The sequence below is a fragment of the Salvelinus fontinalis genome, chromosome 22, assembly GCF_029448725.1.
Source record: "Salvelinus fontinalis isolate EN_2023a chromosome 22, ASM2944872v1, whole genome shotgun sequence".
Lineage (NCBI taxonomy): Eukaryota > Metazoa > Chordata > Actinopteri > Salmoniformes > Salmonidae > Salvelinus > Salvelinus fontinalis.
The window spans coordinates 10133221-10155542 of NC_074686.1; the positions used below are offsets into that span (position 1 = coordinate 10133221).

At 41.2% G+C, this 22322-nt stretch overlaps 1 protein-coding gene and 1 long non-coding RNA gene across 4 annotated transcripts; one reads left to right on the forward strand and one right to left on the reverse strand.

Moving 5' to 3' along the window:
- Positions 1-874: 874 nt before the first annotated feature.
- Positions 875-1693, reverse strand: LOC129819769 (uncharacterized). The gene is made up of 4 exons (XR_008754119.1): positions 1617-1693; positions 1454-1495; positions 1072-1181; positions 875-922 (listed from the first exon to the last, which is right to left on the reverse strand). It is a non-coding gene; the product is annotated as an uncharacterized LOC129819769 (long non-coding RNA).
- Positions 1694-8739: 7046 nt separating this feature from the next.
- Positions 8740-20540, forward strand: LOC129819755 (cyclic AMP-dependent transcription factor ATF-6 beta-like). 3 transcript variants are annotated; one of them, XM_055876323.1, is made up of 17 exons: positions 8740-9066; positions 10506-10585; positions 13868-13949; positions 14180-14239; positions 14339-14421; positions 14627-14813; positions 14981-15145; positions 15438-15634; positions 15758-15937; positions 16544-16626; positions 16769-16963; positions 17843-17950; positions 18244-18343; positions 18506-18573; positions 18703-18805; positions 18938-19022; positions 19416-20540. In XM_055876323.1, the coding sequence occupies exons 1-17, from the start codon at positions 8994-8996 to the stop codon at positions 19688-19690; spliced, it is 2124 nt and encodes a 707-aa protein (XP_055732298.1). In that variant the 5' UTR covers positions 8740-8993; the 3' UTR covers positions 19691-20540. The 3 variants fall into 3 exon arrangements, with proteins under 3 accessions (XP_055732298.1, XP_055732297.1, XP_055732299.1); XM_055876324.1 differs by having other exon boundaries at positions 8741-9066; positions 15438-15601; XM_055876322.1 differs by having other exon boundaries at positions 15438-15937.
- Positions 20541-22322: the final 1782 nt, after the last annotated feature.

The following is a 22322-nucleotide window of genomic DNA, read 5'->3' on the forward strand; positions in this document are numbered from 1 at the left end:
CGCAAAACACCAGTCTCAACGCCAACAGTGAAGAGGCGACTCCGGGATGCTGGCCTTCTAGGCAGAGTTCCTCTGTCCAGTGTCTGTGTTCTTTTTCCCATCTTAATCTTTTCTTTTTATTGGCCAGTCTGAGATATGGCTTTTTCTTTGCAACACTGCAAATAAAAGAGTTAATACTTTGAACGTATCTCAAGTTTGACAAGTTTACTTAGAGACATTATACTCCAAAACCAAAGTTTGTCTGGCATGGTTCTTTCAATATCCGTTCTTGATGGAAATAAGATTGTATTTTGATTAGTGCATGTATGTGTGTTTGTAAATAATGAAAAGGCTAATGTAATAATAATAATAATAATAATTACTGTTAAATGTTCTATAAAGAATCTCAATAAAAACATTTTAAGGCAACAGGATATAGAATTAGTTGGATAAAATAATAGAATCTTGGGTATCTTGAAAGGCACAAATAAATGTACTATATTATTAAAGAGCAACCTCTCTTCAAACCCTGGAATGCTGGTCTAGCAGTGACCACAGCGGAATAGATGACGTGATGCTGGTCTCCCTGTACCCTCGATCTTTCCCTCCAGTTCTGCCGACCCAGAGATGCAAACTGAACCTCACTGTCTTCCACATGAGAAGGGCCCTGAGACACAGACATTCAGCAATGCTTTCAGTTAGCAGTGAGATGTATTCATTTGTACTCACTTCTTCCCCATCACCCTGTGTGATCTCAGACCCTATAAGACAAAATATGAAACAATCACTTGTTAACAATGAGAGCAATACTTGTTGGGAGAACGCACACGTTTCACACAAACCCTACTATTGGGACTTTTTGGGAGCAAACGATTAGACAGTGTTCTTTACCTAGATTTGACAAGCACCTCGTCTGGAGCTCCTTCCTGCTTGTGTCCTGTCACTATAGGAAATAAGGTGATCATATCACATGTTTGTAAAAAGGTTGTTGCATGACCGCATAGGCCAATGTAATAGCTTAATATGGACCTAAAGGCTTGTACAAACAAGATCAGAGGCATATAATGTAACAGAGTTTTTAAAATTTTTTACCTGTACTGCAATTCTTTCTTCCTGTTCAGTCTGTCTATCAGCAAAAAGGCCCAGCATTCCAGCCAAAAGCACCATGAAGCATAGTCCAATGACAGCTATCATCACCACAACTGAAAGACAAAAGCACAGTTCAGTATGTGAAAATGTCACCTGTATTAAAGATAGCAGGACGAAAGTTGATGCTCTCTGTAGTGAGCACAGCATGGAGGGTTGCTAACGGCAACCATAAAGCTGGGTGGCACTCGTGTTCTTGTTTTTCAACACCCTCAATTCTGACCAACACACACTGCAATTTTAGTTTCACCACAGAGAGCAACAACAGAGATTTTAAATCATTTTCATTCAGTCTAATTTGTGTCTGAAGTGTCCGTGGACAACCTACCATTTGTAGGGCCTGTCTCTTTGTTCTCTCTCCCAACAACATCTGAAAATAGGTGAAGAATATAGGTCATGGAATATACTTTCACAGCACAAAGTTAAAACCCTAGATTTTGCTGTTACTTTCATACTTGTAATAAGAATTGCATAGTGTTGCTGTGTGTTACCTGTTTTCATAACAGCAGTGAAACTCTGGATTTTGAGGTGATCTGAGTTTGCAAAAATAAATAAATAATCAAGTCAGGCATAACCATGGCATTTTAAATGACAGGGGAATGGGATTAAAGGGGTCTCTAAAGTGTGGTTCCCCCAACGCGTTCTCTCACTGATTTTCCTAGGAAGTGATGAAGTTGATTGTTGAGCCTGATCTTTTAATTAAATGAAAATGTCACTGTTAAACTAAAACACTGACAATTAAATATATAAAATGCTATTTGGAAAGCTCTACCTGTCAACACTGTTACTTTAGCTGCCATTTCCCTATTACACAGGTACACTCCAGAGTCCCCTGGCAGCAGATTGAGGTTCTGCAGGGCTCCGTCTTCATCAAAGGAAAACCTGTTCTGTGGGTCCTCCCTCTCCCTTTCCACGGTTCCATTTTTTGACAGAGTCGAAATGGGTTCCTGTTTCGCATGACTATCTTTCTTGAAGAACCACCTCTGCTGGGCTTTTCTAGATACTGTATAGGGCAGCAATACTTTTGGACTGTGGGAAGATATTTATGAAATGGTTGTAACAAGATGCAGAAATGTTACCGACAATGACAGGAATATGCTCATAGACAAAAGAAATGATGTTTCAGCCAATTTCCTTAAAAATGGTTCACTTATATTCTTCTATCACTCCAATGACGGTGCAATTTCACTGGTGGTTGTCCACTTGTTCTGCTTGAAATTGATAATTGGTTCAACCATTATTGATCGTCCAGTCAGTAGTCCATTTTCAGCTCTCATCATCAAGGACAGCAACCAATATATTAATAAAAAGCATATTCATTATTCTAGAGGGGTGGTCAGATAAGCGTTTAATTTAACACACTGTAGCCTCCTGTCCTCATACCTTTCAGTACCTCCACGTCTGCCACTAGCTGGTCGTTGCAGTGGTAGGCCCCAGAGTCGGAGGGCTCCAGCTCTTCTATAACCAGAGAGTCATCAGGCTGGGGGTCATATTTCTGGTGGTTCCGGTAAGCAACCGACTGGCTTCGTTTGATGACTATGATCCCGTTGACCTCGTGTCTCCACTGTAAGTCAACGGCGCCACTGCAGGCCAGGTACAGACGATGATCCTCAGTTACCGAGACTCTTCTCACTGAGGGCAGACATAGCAGGCGTGAATTGAGGTTAGTCTAACTAGAATAAACTGGACTAACTGATAGTGGGACATATAGAAATTATTTTGGCAAGTTGTCAATGAGAGGACATTGACATGTTTTTTCACATTTTTATATATCTTATTGTATGCACAATACATATTTTTTCATACTAATTTAGAAATGCCTTTTTTGGATTGATTGGCAAATAAGAGGCCATTCACACTAGGGCTAGGCCACGTTTAATGATCTCTTTGTGAGTACAGATCTGAACCAGGTGGGACCCCTGCAGAGAGACTTTCCAAACAATGCTATTAGAATGATGACAGTAGTAAATACTTTCTACTAGTTTTGTGCATTTGATATGCTCTCGAGACATACCAGAGATGGTTCTGAGAGTGATTTGTCTGTGAATTTGGACATACAGTAACCTACTTAACCTACTTCATACAGTGGAGGGTGCCAGATAACAACAAACATTACATCCATGTAAGGAACACATTTAGTAGGGATCCTGTTTTCAGATGAAGACTTTTCAGATATGAGGTACCTACATTCCATTCAGAAGTTTTTACATGGCGATGACCTCATATACCCTGGCTGGACCATTACATAACATATGGCACTGGTGACAGAGGATAGCCCCTTGATACCTTACTGCAAGTTGTAGTTAATAGAGTAATTGATGTATGATACTACTATGACTGTTAAATAGTTAAACAAATAGCTACTATCTGCAAATAGCTACTAGCTACTATCTATCTTTTTGCACAAACCTTTTTTGAGTCAACACATACACTGCTGCTGCTGTTTATTATCTATCCTGTTGCCTAGTTATACAGTTGAAGTCGGAAGTTTACATACACTTAGGTTGGAGTCATTAAAACTTGTTTTTCAACAACTCCACAAATTTCTTGTTAACAAACTATAGTTTTGGCAAGTCGGTTAGGACATCTACTTTGTGCAAGTCATTTTTCCAACAATTATTATTTCACTTATAATTCACTGTATCACAATTCCAGTGGGTCAGAAGTTTACATACACTAAGTTGACTGTGCCTTTAACCTTTCTAGGACCCCTCACAACATTCCGCTGAAAAGGCAGCGCGGGAAATTCAAAAATATTTTTGGGAAATATTTAACTTTCACACATTAACAAGTCCAATACAGCAAATGAAAGATAAACATCTTGTTAATCTACCCATCGTGTCCGATTTAAACAATGTTTTACAGTGAAAACACAACATATATTTATTTTAGATCACCGCCAAGTCCAAAAAACACACAGCCATTTTTCCCAGTCAAAGATAGAGTCACAAAAAGCAGAAATAGAGATAGAATTAATCACTAACCTTTGATGATCTTCATCAGATGACACTCATAGGACATCATGTTACACAATACATGTATGTTTTGTTGATAATTTGCATATTTATATCCAAAACTCTCAGTTTACATTGGCGCAATGTTCAGAAATGCCTCCAAAATATCCGGAGAAATTGCAGAGAGCCACATCAAATAACGGGAAATACTCATCATAAACTTTGATGAAAGATACATGTTTTACTTAGAATTAAAGATACACTTGTTGTTAATGCAACCGCTGTGTCCGTTTTTTAAAAAAAAATTACGGAAAAAGCACACCATGCAATAATCTGAGACGGCGCTCAGAAATACACAACATTTCTCCGCCATGTTGGAGTCAACAGAAATACGAAATTACATCATAAATATTCCCTTACCTTTGATGAGCTTCATCAGAATGCACTCCCAGGAATCCTAGTTCCACAATAAATTGTTGTTTTGTTCGATAATGTCAAATATTTATCTCCAAGTAGCTACTTTTGCTAGCACGTTTAGTTCACATGTCCAAACGCTGTCAATGGTCCAGGCGAACTAGGACGAAAACTTCAAGAAGTTATATTCCAGGTCGAATAAACTGGTCAAACTAAGTAGAGAATCAATCTTCAGGATGTTGTTATCATATATATCCAATAACGTTCCAACCGGAGCATTCCTTTTTGTCTACAGAAGTAATGGAACGCATGGCGATATCATAAGAACTGTCATTCTGCTAGACCACTGACTCAAATAGCTGCCATCCGGCCCCACATCACACTAGAGGCTTCATTTAACGTTCTACAGACTGTTGACATCTAGTGGAAGGCGTAGGAAGTCCGAAGAGATCCATATCTTACTGGGATGTGAATAGGCGATGAGTTGAAAATGAACCAGCCTCAGAATTTCCACTTCCTGTTTGGAAGTTTGCCTGCCATATGAGTTCTGTTATACTCACAGACATAATTCAAACAGTTTAAGAAACTTCAGAGTGTTTTCTATCCAATAGTAATACCAATATGCATATATTAGCATCTGGGACAGAGTAGGAGGCAGTTCACTATGGGCACGCTATTCATCCAAAGTGAAAATGCTGCCCCCTATCCCTAAAAGTTAACAGCTTGGAAAATTCCAGAAAATGATGTCATGGCTTTAGAAGCTTCTGATAGCCTAATTGACATAATTTTAGTCAATTGGAGGTGTACCTGTGGATGTATTTCAAGGCCTACCTTCAAACTCAGTGCCTCTTTGCTTGACATCATGGGAAAATCAAAAGAAATCAGCCAAGACCTCAGAATTATTTTTTGTAGACCTCCACAAGTCTGGTTCATCCTTGGGAGCAATTTCCACACGCCTGAAGGTACCATGTTCATCTGTACAAACAATAGTACACAAGTATAAACACCATGGAAACACACAGCCATCATACCGCTCAGGAAGGAGAAGCGTTCTGTCTCCTAGAGATGAATGTATTTTGGTGCGAAAAGTGCAAATCAATCCCAGAACAACAGCAAAGGACCTTGTGAAGATGCTGGAGGAAACAGGTACAAAAACATCTATATCCACAGTAAAACGAGTCCTATATCGACATAACCTGAAAGGTCGCTCAGCAAGGAAGAAGCCAATGCTCCAAAACCCCCATAAAAAAGCCAGACTACGGTTTGCACCTGCACATGGGGACAAAGATCGTACTTTTTGGAGAATTGTCCTCTGGTCTGATGAAACAAAAATAGAACTGTTTGGCCATAATAACCATCGTTATGTTTGGAGGAAAAAGGGGGGGGGGCTTGCAAGCCAAAGAACACCATCCCAACCGTGAAGCACGGGGGCAGCAGCATCATGTTGTGTGGGTGCTTTGCTGCAGGAGGGACTGGTACACTTCACAAAATAGATGGCATCATGAGGCAGGAAAATTATGTGGATATATTGAAGCAACATCTCAAGACATGAGTCAGGAAGTTAAATCTGACTTTTTCCTATAGTTTGTTAACAAGAAATGTGTGGAGTGGTTGAAAAACGAGTTTTAATGACTCCAACCTAAGTGTATATAAACTTCCGACTTCAACTGTATCTACCTGAATTACCTCGTACCCCTACATATCGACTCGGTAATGGTACCCCTGTATATAGTCAAGTTATCACTCATTGTGTATTTATTATAACTTGTATTATTATGTGTTATTACCTTTTCTATTTACATTGTTGGGAAGGGCCCGTAAATAAGCATTTCACTGTTAGTCTACACCTGTTGCTAACGAAGCATGTGATGAATAAAAGTAGATTTTATACTTATTAAAAGTCATTCATCATTTTAATGTAATTTCTTTAATTAAGGACAGTTGTGGTGCGTGGGTAAAATCACTGGGGAAGCCAAACCAGAAAAAAAAGCCATATTATAACCTGTGTTGTGAAAATTGCGTTGTTTGCTCTATAACCTTTTAGGTCATATGCCTTGCGAACTTGATATATACAGTGCATACAGTATTCAGACCCCTTGACTTTTCCCACATTTTGTTACGGTACAGCCTTATCCTAAAATTGATAAAATATTTTTTTCCCTCATTATTGACAAAGCAAAAACAGGTTGACATTTTTGCTAACTTATTAAAAATAAAAAACTGAAATACCTTATTTACATAAGTATTCAGACCAATTGCTATGAGACTCGAAATTGAGCTCAGGTGCATCCTGTTCCCATTCATTGTCCGTAAGATGTTTCTACAACTTAATTGGAGTCCACCTGTGGTAAATTCAATTGATTGGACATAATTTGGAAAGGCACACACCTGTCTATATAAGGTCCCACAGTTGACAGTGTATGTCAGAGAAAGGAGAGTAGCTCTTTGTTGGAGCGGGACACTTAGACATTGGTTGTAGATGGAAGATGGCGGAAACTGAGGTTTTGATTGAAACTGCTAGTGAGTCGAGTGAAGCTAATAGTACAGAAAGTGAGAATTGGTGGGTTATAGTGGCAAAGGGAGAAGTAAAACTCTGAGAAGTAAAGCTATGTTGGAAAATAAGAAACCACCAGTCAAGGTTTAGGATCAATGCTACTTGGAAAATCTGTTTAACGTATCCAGGAATATCTGGGATGTGTGAGTCGGTGAGAGTCACAAGAAGTGGTTTTCGATTTGTGTGTCTGCGGAGCAGAAGAAGCGTGTGTTAAGACTCAAAAAGATTTCGGAGTAGAATGTTTCCTGCGTGGATTTTCGTAGGAGGGCGCCTATCAAGGGGGTTATTTCTGGGGTTGCGCAAGAAATAAAGGCAGAGGCTATAACTGAAGACATTGATGGAGTGGTTGGTGCACATCGATTGACCTGTACGATGGACGGAGAAGTTCACTTCATCCATGCTACTGTTCTTTGATGAAGAGTCTCTCTGTTATTATGAAGGTTAATGGAGGTGACAAGGGTAAGGAGTGTTCAGCGTGTCTCCTATCTGGAGACGGTGAGAAATTGGAAGGAACGAGTGGCGGGAAGAAGCAATGGTGGTAGAGCCACCACGACTAGTGACGTTTTTTTATCAACCGAGGGATAGTGAAATGCTACATGTTGAAAAGGTGGACTAGTCTCCCAGTCCCTGCCGTCCAGTCCAATTTTAGAATAAGGGTCAAGGAACAAAATGTGGAAAAAGTCAAGACGTCTGCATACTTTCCAAATGCACTGTAGGCCTAAGGCAGAGACAATAAGAAGACAGTGCTGCATAATAAATTCAACCACACAGGTGAAGTCCACAAAGCATATTGCATGTAACAGACAGTTAGTTACATGACCTACAGCATGGTCAATCAAGTTAATGTTTCCGACATTTTCGGACCACAAAACAACTATTGATTTAGAACCATGGAGTTACAATAACAGTTGCTGCCTCCACTATTCCAGCACCATTTCAACATCAAATCACCTCTGCTTAGTCTAATACAGTGACAACTAAAATATACCAAAACCTAGTCCAATCAATGTAAGCTAAATATGATGTGGTTGTCCATGGTTCTGATTTGTTTGTGCATACAAGTCGAAGAAACATGACTCACTCAAGCCAATGCCATGATCCTCTATATCATGTTGACTAAACGGTCTATCACTGTCATACAGTACACGCTTTAAGTTGGTTGTCTTGCTACCTGGCTAAAAACTTCAATTCATGGGTAACGTTAGCTAGTTAACACTAGCTTACTACATCTAGATACATATTGAACTTCCATCCTCTCAGGCAAGGGGCACAATGTAGGAATGTATGGTTGGATCAGATTCCCCGTTATTATCATTCGCCAGTACGGAGAATCAAGTAAAACCACACATCCAAAACCCTATCTCCATCCATGGCTAATTTAGAAAAGAGACAACTTTAGCTAGCTATCAACCATGTGTTCAAATGAAAGGTTTCTTATTGTTGAACACGTGATTGATTTTTAGAGCCTGTCCTTTGAAAGGAATACCTAATTACATGTCTACCATTGAAGATTTTCAACGTCACTCAAAATTCTGTTTTGGCCGATTCACCTTATAAACCTCTTACTTTTGTCCATCTACGACGGTCTACTCTGCCTGAATAGTAATAATATTATTGGATAGGGCGACTGAAGAATCAATCTAACAAATCCTTGCTTTGATTGGATCTTGCATTGAAAATGGGCGGGCTTTTACCGGAAATTTCGTTTCTAGTCTGGATGTCGTCATATGCGAGATGGTTCTGTGGACCGAGTGGATATTATGAAACAAAATAAATACAAAATCTAATGTTTCGCGTAAGAAATTATAATTATCTTTTGCACGTCGATGGACCCAATCGCCAACTGAACATCATTCGCTGTAAATCGAATTCGCGGATTTATATTTTTTTAATATAATTGATCGGTGATTGTCTCACTCCCTCTAATTAACAAACGCCTTGTGGCTATGACTACGGATTTACTATCTGATTTGGATAGTCGTTTCTTCGCTGATAACCTTCTGACAAGCGAGGATTGGGGTAAGTGGGAGCTATAATAAATGGTACTGTAATGCATGTTTACCACCTGGGAAGCATGGATACGTTAGCTAGCTAAAATGATCAGCTAGCTAACGCGACTTTAGCTGATAACGAATGCGTGAAATTGACTATGCATCTTTCATTTCCTAACCTTCCTAACCCAGGTTGACCCTGACAACAAATTACGAAAAATCATAATGTTAAAGTTGGTGGTAGTTTGGTTTCTTGCGTGGGTGTGTGCGCCTATGACTAGCTATATGTGCGCTGGGCAGCAAACCGGATATGTCACTGTATTAGCACATATAGGAGTGTTAACTTTAGTTATAAAAAGCCTTTGGTATTAGTGTGAGAAAAGCTTGTGCTCTGGAAGCTTTCGTTTTCCATAATATAAAGGCTATCTGAAAAGACCATCGATCCCAAATACCTGAATTACAAACGTATACAGTATGTGGAATAAAACCATAGGCCTTTGCCTATCTGAAGACTGAAAACCAAGCTGGCTTTTTGCGACATCTGGGTATCTCGGGCCCTTTTTTTAAATCAATAGCATTTGCATCTGATAGATTGGCTTGCTTTCATTGTAGGGCACTGTATTTTAGATACACAGACCTTTCCCTTTTACTGACTCCCTGATCATTGCTTTTGTATGCTGAAGTTTGCAGACTTAAGTCTGTCTCACGCAATCTGTAAACTGTGAGCACTTTAACTTCCTGTGATCACTGAACTTGATTAAATTTTACATTTACTATTTATGATAGACAGCATTTAACTAGTTAGGCCTGCAGTATGAATCAAAACTAGTTGTGGAAAACGAAAAGCATTCTTTCAAGAAAAAAACATCCCACGATAATGTAGGCTAGAATTCATTTCAGCCCTAAGTTGTCCCTCTAGTTAATGGGGTCTACTATTATCATGAGTAGTTAACCCTTGGCTAATTAAAATTCAACAGTAATGGGGAACAATTCTCAGCACAGAGCAGGTTGGTTACTGATCCCTCTGCTATTGAAGATGGGTCACCTCAGGGCAGAACCTCCCATCTCATGTATTTTAAGCCAGCTTCCCCCCCATTGCTTAGATTTCCCTCAATTTGTAAAGCCGGAAAAACCAAACTGGACTCCTGTGAATTGAAGCTGCTTTGAATTTAAAATGGGTGTAGAAAAGCATCAAATCTTGAGCTCATTTTAGGTGTGTTTATGATCACAACCATCATTTACTAGTAGATCCCTCTTCTTGTTTTAGCTCAAAGGTCAGAGCCGTGTTTCAAGCCCTTGTCAAACCAAATAAGGCACGGGAAACCATGGCGACAAGGGGTCACTGTGGTATAGTGATAAGGCTTTACTTACAACCGCTATAGCAACTGATACTCAAGGAACTTGCGTGTCTGTCCATGTGCATAATTATGTTCCTACAGTGCTAACTAATTGGTCTGTCTGTCTCAGATGCCTGTCTGTACCAGTGTGAGAGCATGGAGGAGGGAGAGGACGGAGAGTACACGAGAGGACCGAAATATGAAACATCGGTACGGACAAAGAGATTTTCTGCTCACAGACCCTGACTGTATTATCTGACCACTGTACTACACATGTTGTATCACCACAACAACGTTAATTCAAAGCTATCAATGATTTAGACCTAATTTCCTGTCTATTCAACATGAGGCCTGTTCTAGGAATGGGCATTTGAAATGTTTTGACAGTTAGCGCTCTCGCTTTTTTTGTTGATTACTCCAACAGGGGGAGGGGGGTCTATTTTAGAACACAAGGCTCACACTGGAAATATATATGTGTGCATTTATCTATATATAAAAACAAGTGTCATTTAAGATTCATTTATTGTAACTGTTATATTATGGAACACAATCTTCAAAAAGGTAGTAACCTTAGCAGTGGCACTTGCTTGTTGAAGCCTATGACCGTGTAATGGTATAGCCTTGTTTTTGTTAATTTATCAGACAAGACACTTTATTTCCCAAGTCCTATCACATTCAAGACGCATAATTTCTAGAAAATAATTATGTCATATAACTGAATAAAATAGAACTGACTATTTTTCTAAATGAAATAAGTTGCCGATGCGCATATCACGTCTGGAATAGTTATTCTCAGAGTAATCATTTGAAACGGGGCTCAATTTGGCGAGTTGAGAGACAATTTTCTGGCGGTTACAAACAAAAATCTGTCATCAATATACAGTTGTTCGATTTAGTTTATTTAGCCTTTTCTTTGGAATTTTTCTAAATGAATTAAGAATTCTACATTGAAAACTGCATGTAGATGAATTACGACCACAACATCTGTTTAGTTAGTAGGCCTGTTCTTAATGATTCTGAAAATACGCTCTTTGTCTTTATCAAACAAATGTTTTGGCATATTTTCAGCGTGGAACTGGTCTATGTTTAGTGGGGGTTATAGCCTAGGCTAACCAATTCTAAATTGCATTAGCAGTTCGCAAAGTAGCCTAAGCGGAAAATCGACGGGACTAAATTATTCCAAAACTGCAGCTCGTCGTTGGAACACCTATTTCCCTACATCAATCAACTCAGGGACGGAACACAATTTGTTGTCATTTGGCAAGGAATGTAGCTTGTGTATCCCATCAGTTAGTTACAATTTTTTTTTTTTTTGGCATTTATTTCTGTAGGCCTAACAGGAGCTTGTGTGCGCACTTAGCACGCGTGTGTAGAGGGAGTGGACGGAACAGTTTAGTGAGTGAGACACAGAAGGGAAAATGAATTCAAAGAGAAGAACTGATGCTTGGCTTGGTTTCTTTTTTGTTGTTGTGTCCCGCAAATGCACATGTAGAAATGGAACAGTAGAGTCAAAGGAAATTAACGTTGTCTTCAAGACAACAACAACAAAAAATATGTAAAATCGGGACAAATGTTTTCTTGCCCATTCGGGCAGCCACAAAGCACATTCCACAAAATAGTTTGACTGTCAAAAAAAAAAGTGATCTTTAGTCGGGTTAAAGAGAGAGGTTTGAGGACTCGATTACTCATGTCCATCCCTATTCCAATCTACATCACCTACAGGTAGCCTAGTGGTTAGAGCGTTGGGCCAGTAACTGAAAGGTTGCTGGATCGACTCCCCGAGCTGACAAGGTAAAAAATCTGTTGTTCTGCCCCTGAGCAAGGCAGTTAGCTCACTGTTCCCTGATCTGTTCCCCGGTAGGCCGTCATTGTAAAATAAGAATTTGTTCTTAACTGACTTGCCTAGTAAAATAAAGTTTAAATAAAATAGTGTGCAATAGTGCGGCAATCTGCTCCTTCATCCTTTATCAAATCGAAATAAAAGACAATTTTATTGGTCACATACACATATTTAGCAGATGTCTTTGTGGGTGTAGCAAAATGCTTGTGTTCCGAGCTCCAACAGTGCTGTAGTATCCAACAATACACACACATCTAAAAGTAAAGAGTGGAATTAAGAATATATATATTAGGACGAGCAATGTCGGAGTGGCATTGACTAAAATACAGTAGAATACAATACAGTATATACAGTCGGAAGTTTCCATACAATTAGGTTGGAGTCATTAACTCGTTTTTCAACCACTCCACAAATGTCTTGTTAACAAACTATGGTTTTGACAAGTCGGTTAGGACATCTACTTTGTGCTTGACAAGTAATTTTTCCAACAATTGTTTACAGACAGATTATTTCACTTATAATTCACTGTATCACAATTCCAGTGGGTCAGAAGTTTACATACACTAAGTTGACTGTGCCTTTAAACAGCTTGGAAAAGGGGGGCGCTTGCAAGCCAAAGAACACCATCCCAACCGTGAAGCACGGGGGTGGCAGCATCATGTTGTGGGGGTGCTTTGCTGCAGGAGGGACTGGTGCACTTCACAAAATAGATGGCTTCATGTGGAAGGAAAATAATGTGGATATAGAAGCAACATCTCAAGATATCAGTCAAAGTTAAAGCTTGGTTGCAAATGGGTCTTCCAAATGGACAATGACTCCAAGCATACTTCCAAAGTTGTGGCAAAATGGCTTAAGGACAACAAAGTCAAGGTATTGGAGTGACCTCAATCCTATGGTAAATTTATGGGCAGAACTGAAAAAGCGTGTGTGAGCAATGAGGCCTACAAACCTGACTCAGTTACACCAGCTCTGTCAGGAGGAATGGGCCAAAATTCACCCAATTTATTGTTGGAAGCTTGTGGAAGGCTACCCAGAACGTTTGACCGAAGTTACACAGTTTAAAGGCAATGGTACCAAATTATAATTGAGTGTATGTAAACTTCTGACCCATTGGAAATGTGGTGAAAGACATAAAAGCTGAAATAAATCATTCTCTCTACTATTATTCTGATATTTCACATTCTTAAAATAAAGTGGTGCTCCTAACTGACCTAAGACAGGGAATTTTTACTAGGATTAAATGTCAGGAATTGTGAAACTGAGTTTAAATGTGTTTGGCTAAGGTGTATGTAAACTATCGACTTCAACTGTACATATGAAATGAGTAAAGTGTTATGTAAACATTAAAGTGAACAGTGATTCCATCTCTATGTATATGGGGCAGGTTTGAGTAACCTGGTGGTGGTAGTCGGCTAGTGCTGGCAGTATCAGTATAAACCAGGCATTGTTACACACTACCTAGCAGTAATGAGAGTTCGGTGTGTGTGATGCCAAAGTTAAGGTAACTTAAGTGCGCCTGAGACGGGCCGGCCGATAATGGGGCTGATTTCCCTGTTGGGGCAACCAACGGCCCACCCCCTGCCGACCTACTGACTAATCCAGACGATGGCCTAATTCTGCCCTCCTCTTCCTCTCTCTCTCTCTCCTCGCAGTTTGACAACGATCTCGTGCTGACCCTTGATCCTGACAATCCCACGTCGCCATGGAGACACCTGGACGACAACCTTCTCACAGGTGCAGAGATTAATAAAGCGTGGCAGGAAGCATAAGGAGAGGTTTTCCTTTTTAAAAGTATTCGTTGTGGTAGTAGACATGTTATTCCTACTATAGAAGGCCAATGAAGTAAAATGGCAACGTCACTTCAGTTTATCAGTAAAGTGTCATTGCAGCGTCGGTTGTGGTGTACTTTTAAAACCTTTTTCCCTGCCGCTCTCTCTGCTCTGCCTTCCTCGCACTCTCTTAAGGGGACGTTCCCGTATTGAAAGATGAAATGACGATAACGCAGCCTTTGCCAGTGGACATGTGTAAGTCCCTCTTTGGCTATTGTGTATGTGTTCGTTTTTATGGTTGAATGTGAATTAATCACGGTGTCCTTTTTGTATAATTTGTGTGTGCTGTTCCAGTGTTCCGGGTGAAGGCGGAGCCTCCCTCCCCTGCCTCCTCGCTGGCCTCCGACTGCTCCCTGACGTCACTCCCAGACTCACAGGTCAGTCCAGACAGATCAGCTTCCACATCACACTACTAAAGGCACCCTATGCAATATTGATGCATCACAGTTTAGAGACTCTGAGATGCAATGTACACAAAGGGCACATTTTCAGTGACATAGAGCCTAGTCCGAGTATTTCCGAAGTAACCAAAGTGTGAAGCCTGTTTTTATAAAATGTCTTGCACATCTCTCTACCATTCAGATCACAGTGAAAGGAGAGAACCCGCCCACGCCTCCTTATATGTTTGGAGATGTGCTGGCACCACCACTTGGCACATGTGAAGTCACGGTGGCCTCTGCACAACTGGCCCGACCACAGTCCAAACTGCCGCCTCAGCAACACCAAACAGCAACCCACAATGGCATGGACACACAGGCACAGGCCGCAGGTACGCGTTTCTACAGTGACGTCAGCTATTGATGTGCTGCACAGGAAAGACTTCAGCCACGAGAGCACGCTTCATGTTTAATATTATGTACTTTCGGTGCAAATGCTCTTGACATTGTTCTTGGCAGACATTTTATAGTGCGTGTCATGTTCTCTCTCTCCCTCCAGTCCACCCCACTGCGGCCACGATCAAAGCCAGTACCATCCTGAGCAGTAAGCCTCTCATCCAGCCCAGGCCTGTGTGTGTAGCGGCTCTCCCCGTCTCCCAGGCTCCCAGTCCGGCCAAGGCCCTCATACTGCACAGCCTGCCTAGCAGGGACCAGAGCAGGCCTGGTGAGTCCTGGGTCCAGACGGACCATTTTTCACACATTACCTTATTCCAGGCTTACCGTTTGGTGAATGCATGAGGTTAATTAAAGGGGAGCGTTGAATTCCAAGTTATTTTATGCATCTCTGTGTGCGTGCATGCTCAAATCACCACAATACCTATTCATGTCTATTCCTGTGATTTGTTGATTAGAAATGTATTTTATTACTGGTATTCTGGATATTTGGGTGTGTAAGAGACCATGACATAATACGTTACGTAATAGCTGAGTGATGTCACCTTCTTTTCCTCTCTTAGTGGTGCTTTCCCAGTCAGTCTGTCTGGGGTCCGCGCCAGCCATCGTCAAAATGGAGCCCGTCTCCCCCACCATGCCTCACTGCCATAGCCCCACGGCCCCATTCCCCAGCAAACCCATAGTCCCGGCGTCCTCTCTGCCAGGGAGCAACTGCAACGGCATGGATGTGAGTGTCTGTCAGTCGCATGTCAGTCAGTCAGTGAGTATTTCTCTTTCACGCTCTTCTTCAACCGCTGCCTTACCCCGGGCTTCACTGTCAGATCACACGCCCAGTTCTGCCGTGATTAACTGTCATGCGCTCTCCCCTCCGACCGGGTCTCAGATGAAGGTGATGAAGAGGCAGCAGCGGATGATCAAGAACCGGGAGTCGGCGTGCCAGTCACGCAAGAAGAAGAAGGAGTACCTGCAGAACCTGGAGGGCCAGCTGAGGGAGGCGCAGCAGGAGAACGAGCGCCTCCGCAAGGAGAACCAGGCCCTGAGGGAGAGGCTTGCCGGGAAAGAGGTACAGGAGGGGTGGAGAGAGGAGTGGGAGGGAAGACGGTACAGGGGAAGGGAGAAAGGAGAGGTAGTGGCGGAGGGGTAGGAGAGAGAGGAGGGAGGGTGGCAGGGGAGCGGGAAAGCCAGGAAACCTCCCTTAAGCAAATGTGTTCGGTGATTACATTACTGAGGCAGAGATGTATTTCCCTAATGAACCGGATGGACTGCTTTCAATTTAAGCTTTCTAAATGAAAGTCTTAAGAATGTGGTTAAGATTTGACTGTTAAAGCAACAACTAGGAATACATTCAAAGAGGACATGTCGGTACTTGCGTGTTTACTAGGGCCGGGACGATTCCAGTATCGCAGTAGGTAAAAATGAAAGCACGAAGCAGACCGAAGTCTTTTGGTTCTTTAAATACCTGCTGTATGTAAAATATTGTGTTCTATAGTTTGGAAAATAAATACATTTGACTCTGGATGACAACATAATTGTTTCCAACATCAGGTCTCTTTTCCTGAAGTTAAATCCGCTTTGTGTTTTGTTTCCTTGCCATAATACTGAGTATCGCGATACTGGTATTGTCCCGGCCCCAGTGTTTACACTGCTCTAAATCTTCTCTCTGTTCCAGGGCAGTGAATCTGGTAACAACAAGAGGGCCGTCTGCGTCATGGCAGTGCTACTGTTCATGACCTTCAGTTTCGGCCCTGTCAGGTAAAAGTCACTGTTCATAGTCACTGCCATTCAATGACGTGTTATCAATTGGCAAATTGGCCCCCCCAAAAAATCCTGTTTCTAAAAAGTAATGTACATAACTGCATGATTTAGTTGATTTTGACTGAATGTTTTCCTCCAGTATCACAGACAGGAAGCTGGAGACGGGGTTACAGGAAGAGGTGGTCCCTCACACAGGAAGAAATCTCCTGGAGTTTGAGACGGCTCGGGAACATAGCAGAGTGGAGGAAAGGCTAGATCCTGAGGAGGAGGGAGGAGAGGATGGGTGGAAGGGAGGAGAGGTCGAGAGGGAATCCACCGACTCATACCAGTTTAGGTTGGTAATAAAGTCCAATTCATCGTTAACTCTGCATATCCACGATGGTGAGCCTGTTCATTATGACCTTGCCACAGCCATCTGCGGCTGCTGACCATGTGGTTCTAATCGATGGGGCTTTGCAAACATGGTTCAGTCAAGTAGAACGTCATTGGAGAACAAGACCGTGTTTGAGCTTTGCAGAAGACATGCATGCAGTCTAGTCATTGAGAATGCAGCCACACTGGTCTGAAATTATAAATATGTAACAGGCAGTGGTGGAAAATGTATTAAATTGTCATACTTGAGTAAAAGTAAATTTACCTTAATAGAAAATGACTCAAGTAAAAGTGAGTCACGCAGTAAAATACTACTTGAGTAAAAGTCTAATTGTATTTGTTTTTAAATATACTTAAGTGTCAAAAGTATAAATCATTTCAATTCCTAATGTTAAGCAAACCAGACGGCACCATTTTATTACGTTTTTTACGAATAGCCAGGGGCCACTCAGACACAATTTACAAACGAAGCATTTGTGTTTAGTGAGTCTGCCAGATCAGAGGCAATAGAGATGACATGGGATGTTCTCTTGATAAGTGCTTGAATTAGCCCATTTTCCTGTCAAAATGTAACGAGTACTTTTGGGTGCGAGGTAAAGTGTATGGAGTAAAAAGTACATTCTTTTCTTTAGGAATGTAGTGAAGTAACTTACTACTAACAGGCTGTCATAAAATGATGTCCACATAACTTGCCTGTAAGATGTTTACTTCATGTTTACATCTCTTTAAGGACTTTTGCCCTTTGAAATCACTATGGTTTTCCATATAATATTATTTTATATCATGGTTAGGCTTTCAGAAGGATGTTTCAATCTGTATTACATGTTTTGGCTGTTTTCAGGAACCTGAGTGACGTGTTCAGCGACGTGAAGGACCTGGTCCTGCAGGACATCGACCGCTATTTCACCTCCAATGACTGCAGGCAGTTCAACCGCTCCGAGTCCCTCAGGTCAGCAGCGCTGCTATGGTCCTAACTCAGGCGTCCAGGAGTCTCTCTCTCATCCCGTCTCTCACCACATTATGCAAATATGATATTGAGTTTCACCATCTACACTGCACCTGCGCTCTCAGACAGGACTGTCACTGTATCCATGTTCAAAGGAGGCAGTGTGTGTGTATATATATATATATATATATATATATCCCCATAGATCCTACTGTATTTTGTATTCTACTGAATTAGTCAAGTTTCTGTGTACTCCCCTTGACTTCTACAACTGACTGCTTCACTTTCTCACTCAGGCTGGCGGATGAGCTGAGAGGATGGGTCCACAGGCACCAGATCGACAGGAAGAAGTCTGGAGGGAAGCCAAAGATTGTGAAAAAAGCTAAAATAGCGCAGGTGCGGTTTCATCTAGTTTCTTAGTATTTCTGTACCGGATCATATTTTTGTAGTATTTCACATTCCCACGTGAGTACACATGATACCTCTGGCGTGTTAAAGGACCTCGTTGATGTGTATTGTTTTGGTACACATCAGTTGTTTCCCTTCCCTTTTCTACAGAAAGCGCAGCTTAGGAAGACAAACATCTCCAGATATCTTCCCATTCAGACCCATCGTTCCATTGACAGGTAACCGTTGTCGACCACATTTCCCAGTAATCAACAGTGGTGTTCATCCTTCAAAGTGATTAGGGGGGAAAAACTGCTGCTATTGGTATTTGTGGTCTTGGTCTGACCTGAACTATTTGTCTCTCGCAGTCAGATACAAGTGTTCCCTGCTGGTCCAGAGATCAGCTACAGTGACTTCATGGACGCCATCGACCGGCGTGAGGACACCTTCTACGTGGTCTCCTTCAGACGGGTAAGACGGAACAGCAACGCCAAACCTCTAGGGAAGTGAAACCGAGTGGGAATGAAACGGACAGTGGGTGCCATTCACATAATGCAAGACGTATGTCTGACATTCATGAGCCTACGTTCTCTCTCTCTGTAGGATCACCTGCTGTTGCCAGCTATCAGCCACAACAAGACCACACGGCCCAAAATGTCTCTGGTGATGCCAGCTATGTCTGTCAACGGTGAGTTTGCTTTTCTTGATATCTAGACGGAACTATCAGCTCTTTAGAATTGTGCCAGAATATAGCCCCATTGCACTGCTGTACACTGTTTTAAAAACTTTTTGAAATGCTCTCAATCTTTGAACAATGGAGATCTTGAATGTTGAATACATTTTTGGGGTGAATGAAGAGGCATATTACGTAAAATTGTCAACACTTACTAATTAGCTCCAGGGGCGCTGTACTACCATGGCTGACCCTGTAAAACAACACATTTCACTGCACCTAGCCGGTGTATGGGACAAAAAAATGAAATGTTGGGGGGTTGTTGCTAGCCTGTCTATTGTACACTTCTCTCCCTGTCAGTATGTCTTTTTTTACATGGCACTCTTTCGTTCTCTCTCCCTCCTACAGAGAGTTTATATAATAAATCCCAGGGCTATGAGATGATGATGCAGGTGGATTGTGAGGTCATGGACACCCGGATCATCCCCATCAAAGCCTCCGCTGTTCCCCCGTCCCTCCGCGACCCCCCTCCCGCTCCCCCCGCCCACCATCACCACAGCAACCACACCTCCCTCCGAGGCCGCCACCATCCCCACACCGGCGGAGCGGCGTCTCCACGGCAACCCTTACCTGCCAGAAGACAGGAGGCCGAGTATTACATCAGCCAGGGGGGCGGGGTTTGAGGTTAGTGAAGGTGAACAAATGAGAGGGGGATTGGAGGAGAAAGGAGAGGGTAGTGTAAAACGGGAAGGAGGGTAGTGGGAAACGGGAAGGAGGGTAGTGGGAAACGGGAAGGAGGGTAGTGGGAAACGGGAAGGAGGGTAGTGGGAAACGGGAAGGAGGGTAGTGGGAAACGGGAAGGAGGATAGTGGGAAACGGGAAGGAGAGGGTAATGGGAGATTGAATAAGGGAGAGTAGGAGGGTTGTAGGAGGCAAATCTGTCGGAATTATGGAGGACATCTGTACTAATTGAAACAAATGATTAACAATGAAGTTACGGTGCCACAATGTTGAAACGTTGTCCCAGCAACTCAAAGCAAATGTGTTTATTCTACTGAAGACTCAATATATTAATAGACCAATGAGTAATACCCACTTCACAAACCTGATCTGTTCACTATAGAAAAAGTAAATAAAAGGTTCACCAATGGCTCCTAACTAAATAATTTCTTAATATATACTTTTTGAAAACCTGCCCAAACATAGACCTAGCAGTTCACTGCACTTAGACACCGCACAGAATTAATCACTGAAATATATGCAGCTAATGGTAGTGGACTGCTCATGGTTTCATTTGAGAACCATTTTTTGTGGAGGTTCCGTTTTGTATATTTTGTGTTTTATCGCTCTCCATTGAAATTCCATTCAAAGGGCTCCTGCAGAAAATTCAGGTCAGATGCTAGTCAGCTTCGATTTGTTTTTTTGTTTGTTTCTTTTATTATGTCAAATGTGTTTGGATTTGAATGAGGATTATTTAACTTGTGCTTATTGGTTGTAAATATCAATGGTAGCTTTTGAGATATAGTTTTTTTTTTTTTTTTTTTTTCATAGCTATATTTTGCTCTGTCCTCTAAACCTCAATCTTATGGGCACAAACCTTCCGTTCCTATACTCCAGAAGTTAACACGTTAAGTACATGGATCGGCCTAAATATATTTGCTTTGAATGCAGACGACCACCTTGATCATACAGTGTGTTGTGTGTTTGTATATACTTGTCATTTTTTTTATCACTTGCACAAAGTCTTGCAACATCGAGCTTGATCCACTGTATCTCCATGTAATTATGGAGAATGGCAACAGATTTGCTAGTACAGAAAATAAATATAGGCTGTGTTAACATCTGAATACATTCTCAAGGTCATCAGCAATATAGCGATGTTAAATTACTGACACCTTATCCAGAATCATCCAGGTACTCTGAAATTCTAGAATTGATTGTGTTTCTTATACACGGTATATGTAATGTAATTCTGTAAGCATTGTTTTCAGTTCTATTTGGGGGTTTTACCCCCCCAAATGCAGTAAGCTTGAGTCTTCTGACCAAAAGTGGTTTCTGAGTCTACAATGAGATTTGAAGTCATTTTCATTAGTTGCAAACTCTGTCTGAACTCTCGCTATGTTTCGTCTGTCATGCTCTGCCTGATTAACTGCACACTTCTTCAGCAAGTGCATATGTTTGAGAGAATGCCGTTTTATGGGAATACCACCCATTGTTTTTCATTTTTATATAAAAAGTATAATTATTCTTATCAAAAGAAATGAAAGATTAAAAAAAAATAAAAAATTATGAAGCTGTACAAGTTATGTGAGGGGGTTTTGATCTCTTTAGTTGTATTTCCATTTCATAACCCACTTTAGCCAACGGGAATACAGGAACACAATGCTACTAGTGAAATGGTGGGGTGTTGGATCCAAGACATTCCCTTTTTTGCATGTACATGTCAATTCACTCTCTCACACAAACACACTCGCCACACACATGCACATTATATGTACACACACACACGGCAAAACTTTAAGCATGAAAATTGGTGGTTGTAATGGTAGCAATGTACATATGGTCAATGCCTCTTTTTTTTTCTTAAATGAATTTCTAACTTTAAAAATGATCTTTCTCTGATTATATGACAAGTTTGAACTGCTGCCTCCTTTTGTTTGTAGAAAATGAACATTGAATTTTATAAATAAAGCGATTTTTAAAGTCAGTTTCATTTCTCTCGCACATACCAAAAAAGCATAACTTGAACATAACTAGGGCTCTGAACATGGCTATCAGCCAATTTTTTTGTTTCAGTTTTGCTTAGAATTCTTCTTTACGGATTATAACTTTATTTTTCTTTTTTTTTTACCTTGATTTGATTATCTCTTAAACCGAAGGTCTCGTTCCAGCATCTTTTATTGTTGATACAAAGAACATCCTTGGTTTAGTCTGGTCCAAATAATCTGAAAATAAGCAGATAATGCCCTCTCTACTGAATGCTTCCACTTCACCTCACTGCTGCATGTAGCCTGACAAATGCAAATGATTAACAAGTCAAATTTGTCTTTGCAGCAGGAGAAATTTGCATTGGGGGAAATACATGCAAAAGGACAACTTCAAAGTAAAGGAAAACTGGTCTGGTGACCAAGTCAACAGCGTCATATAGACTGCCAGCAATGTTTCTCAGTATGAGAACCCATCATTATTCAGGGCCAAGCTGAGGTAGTTTAACGTTCAGCACATACTTTACTATCTCTCGTCATCAGTATGTTTGAATTCCCAGAGGACAGGGCACTACTTTGACAGAGAACCAGGGGCCAAATTGCTGAAGTA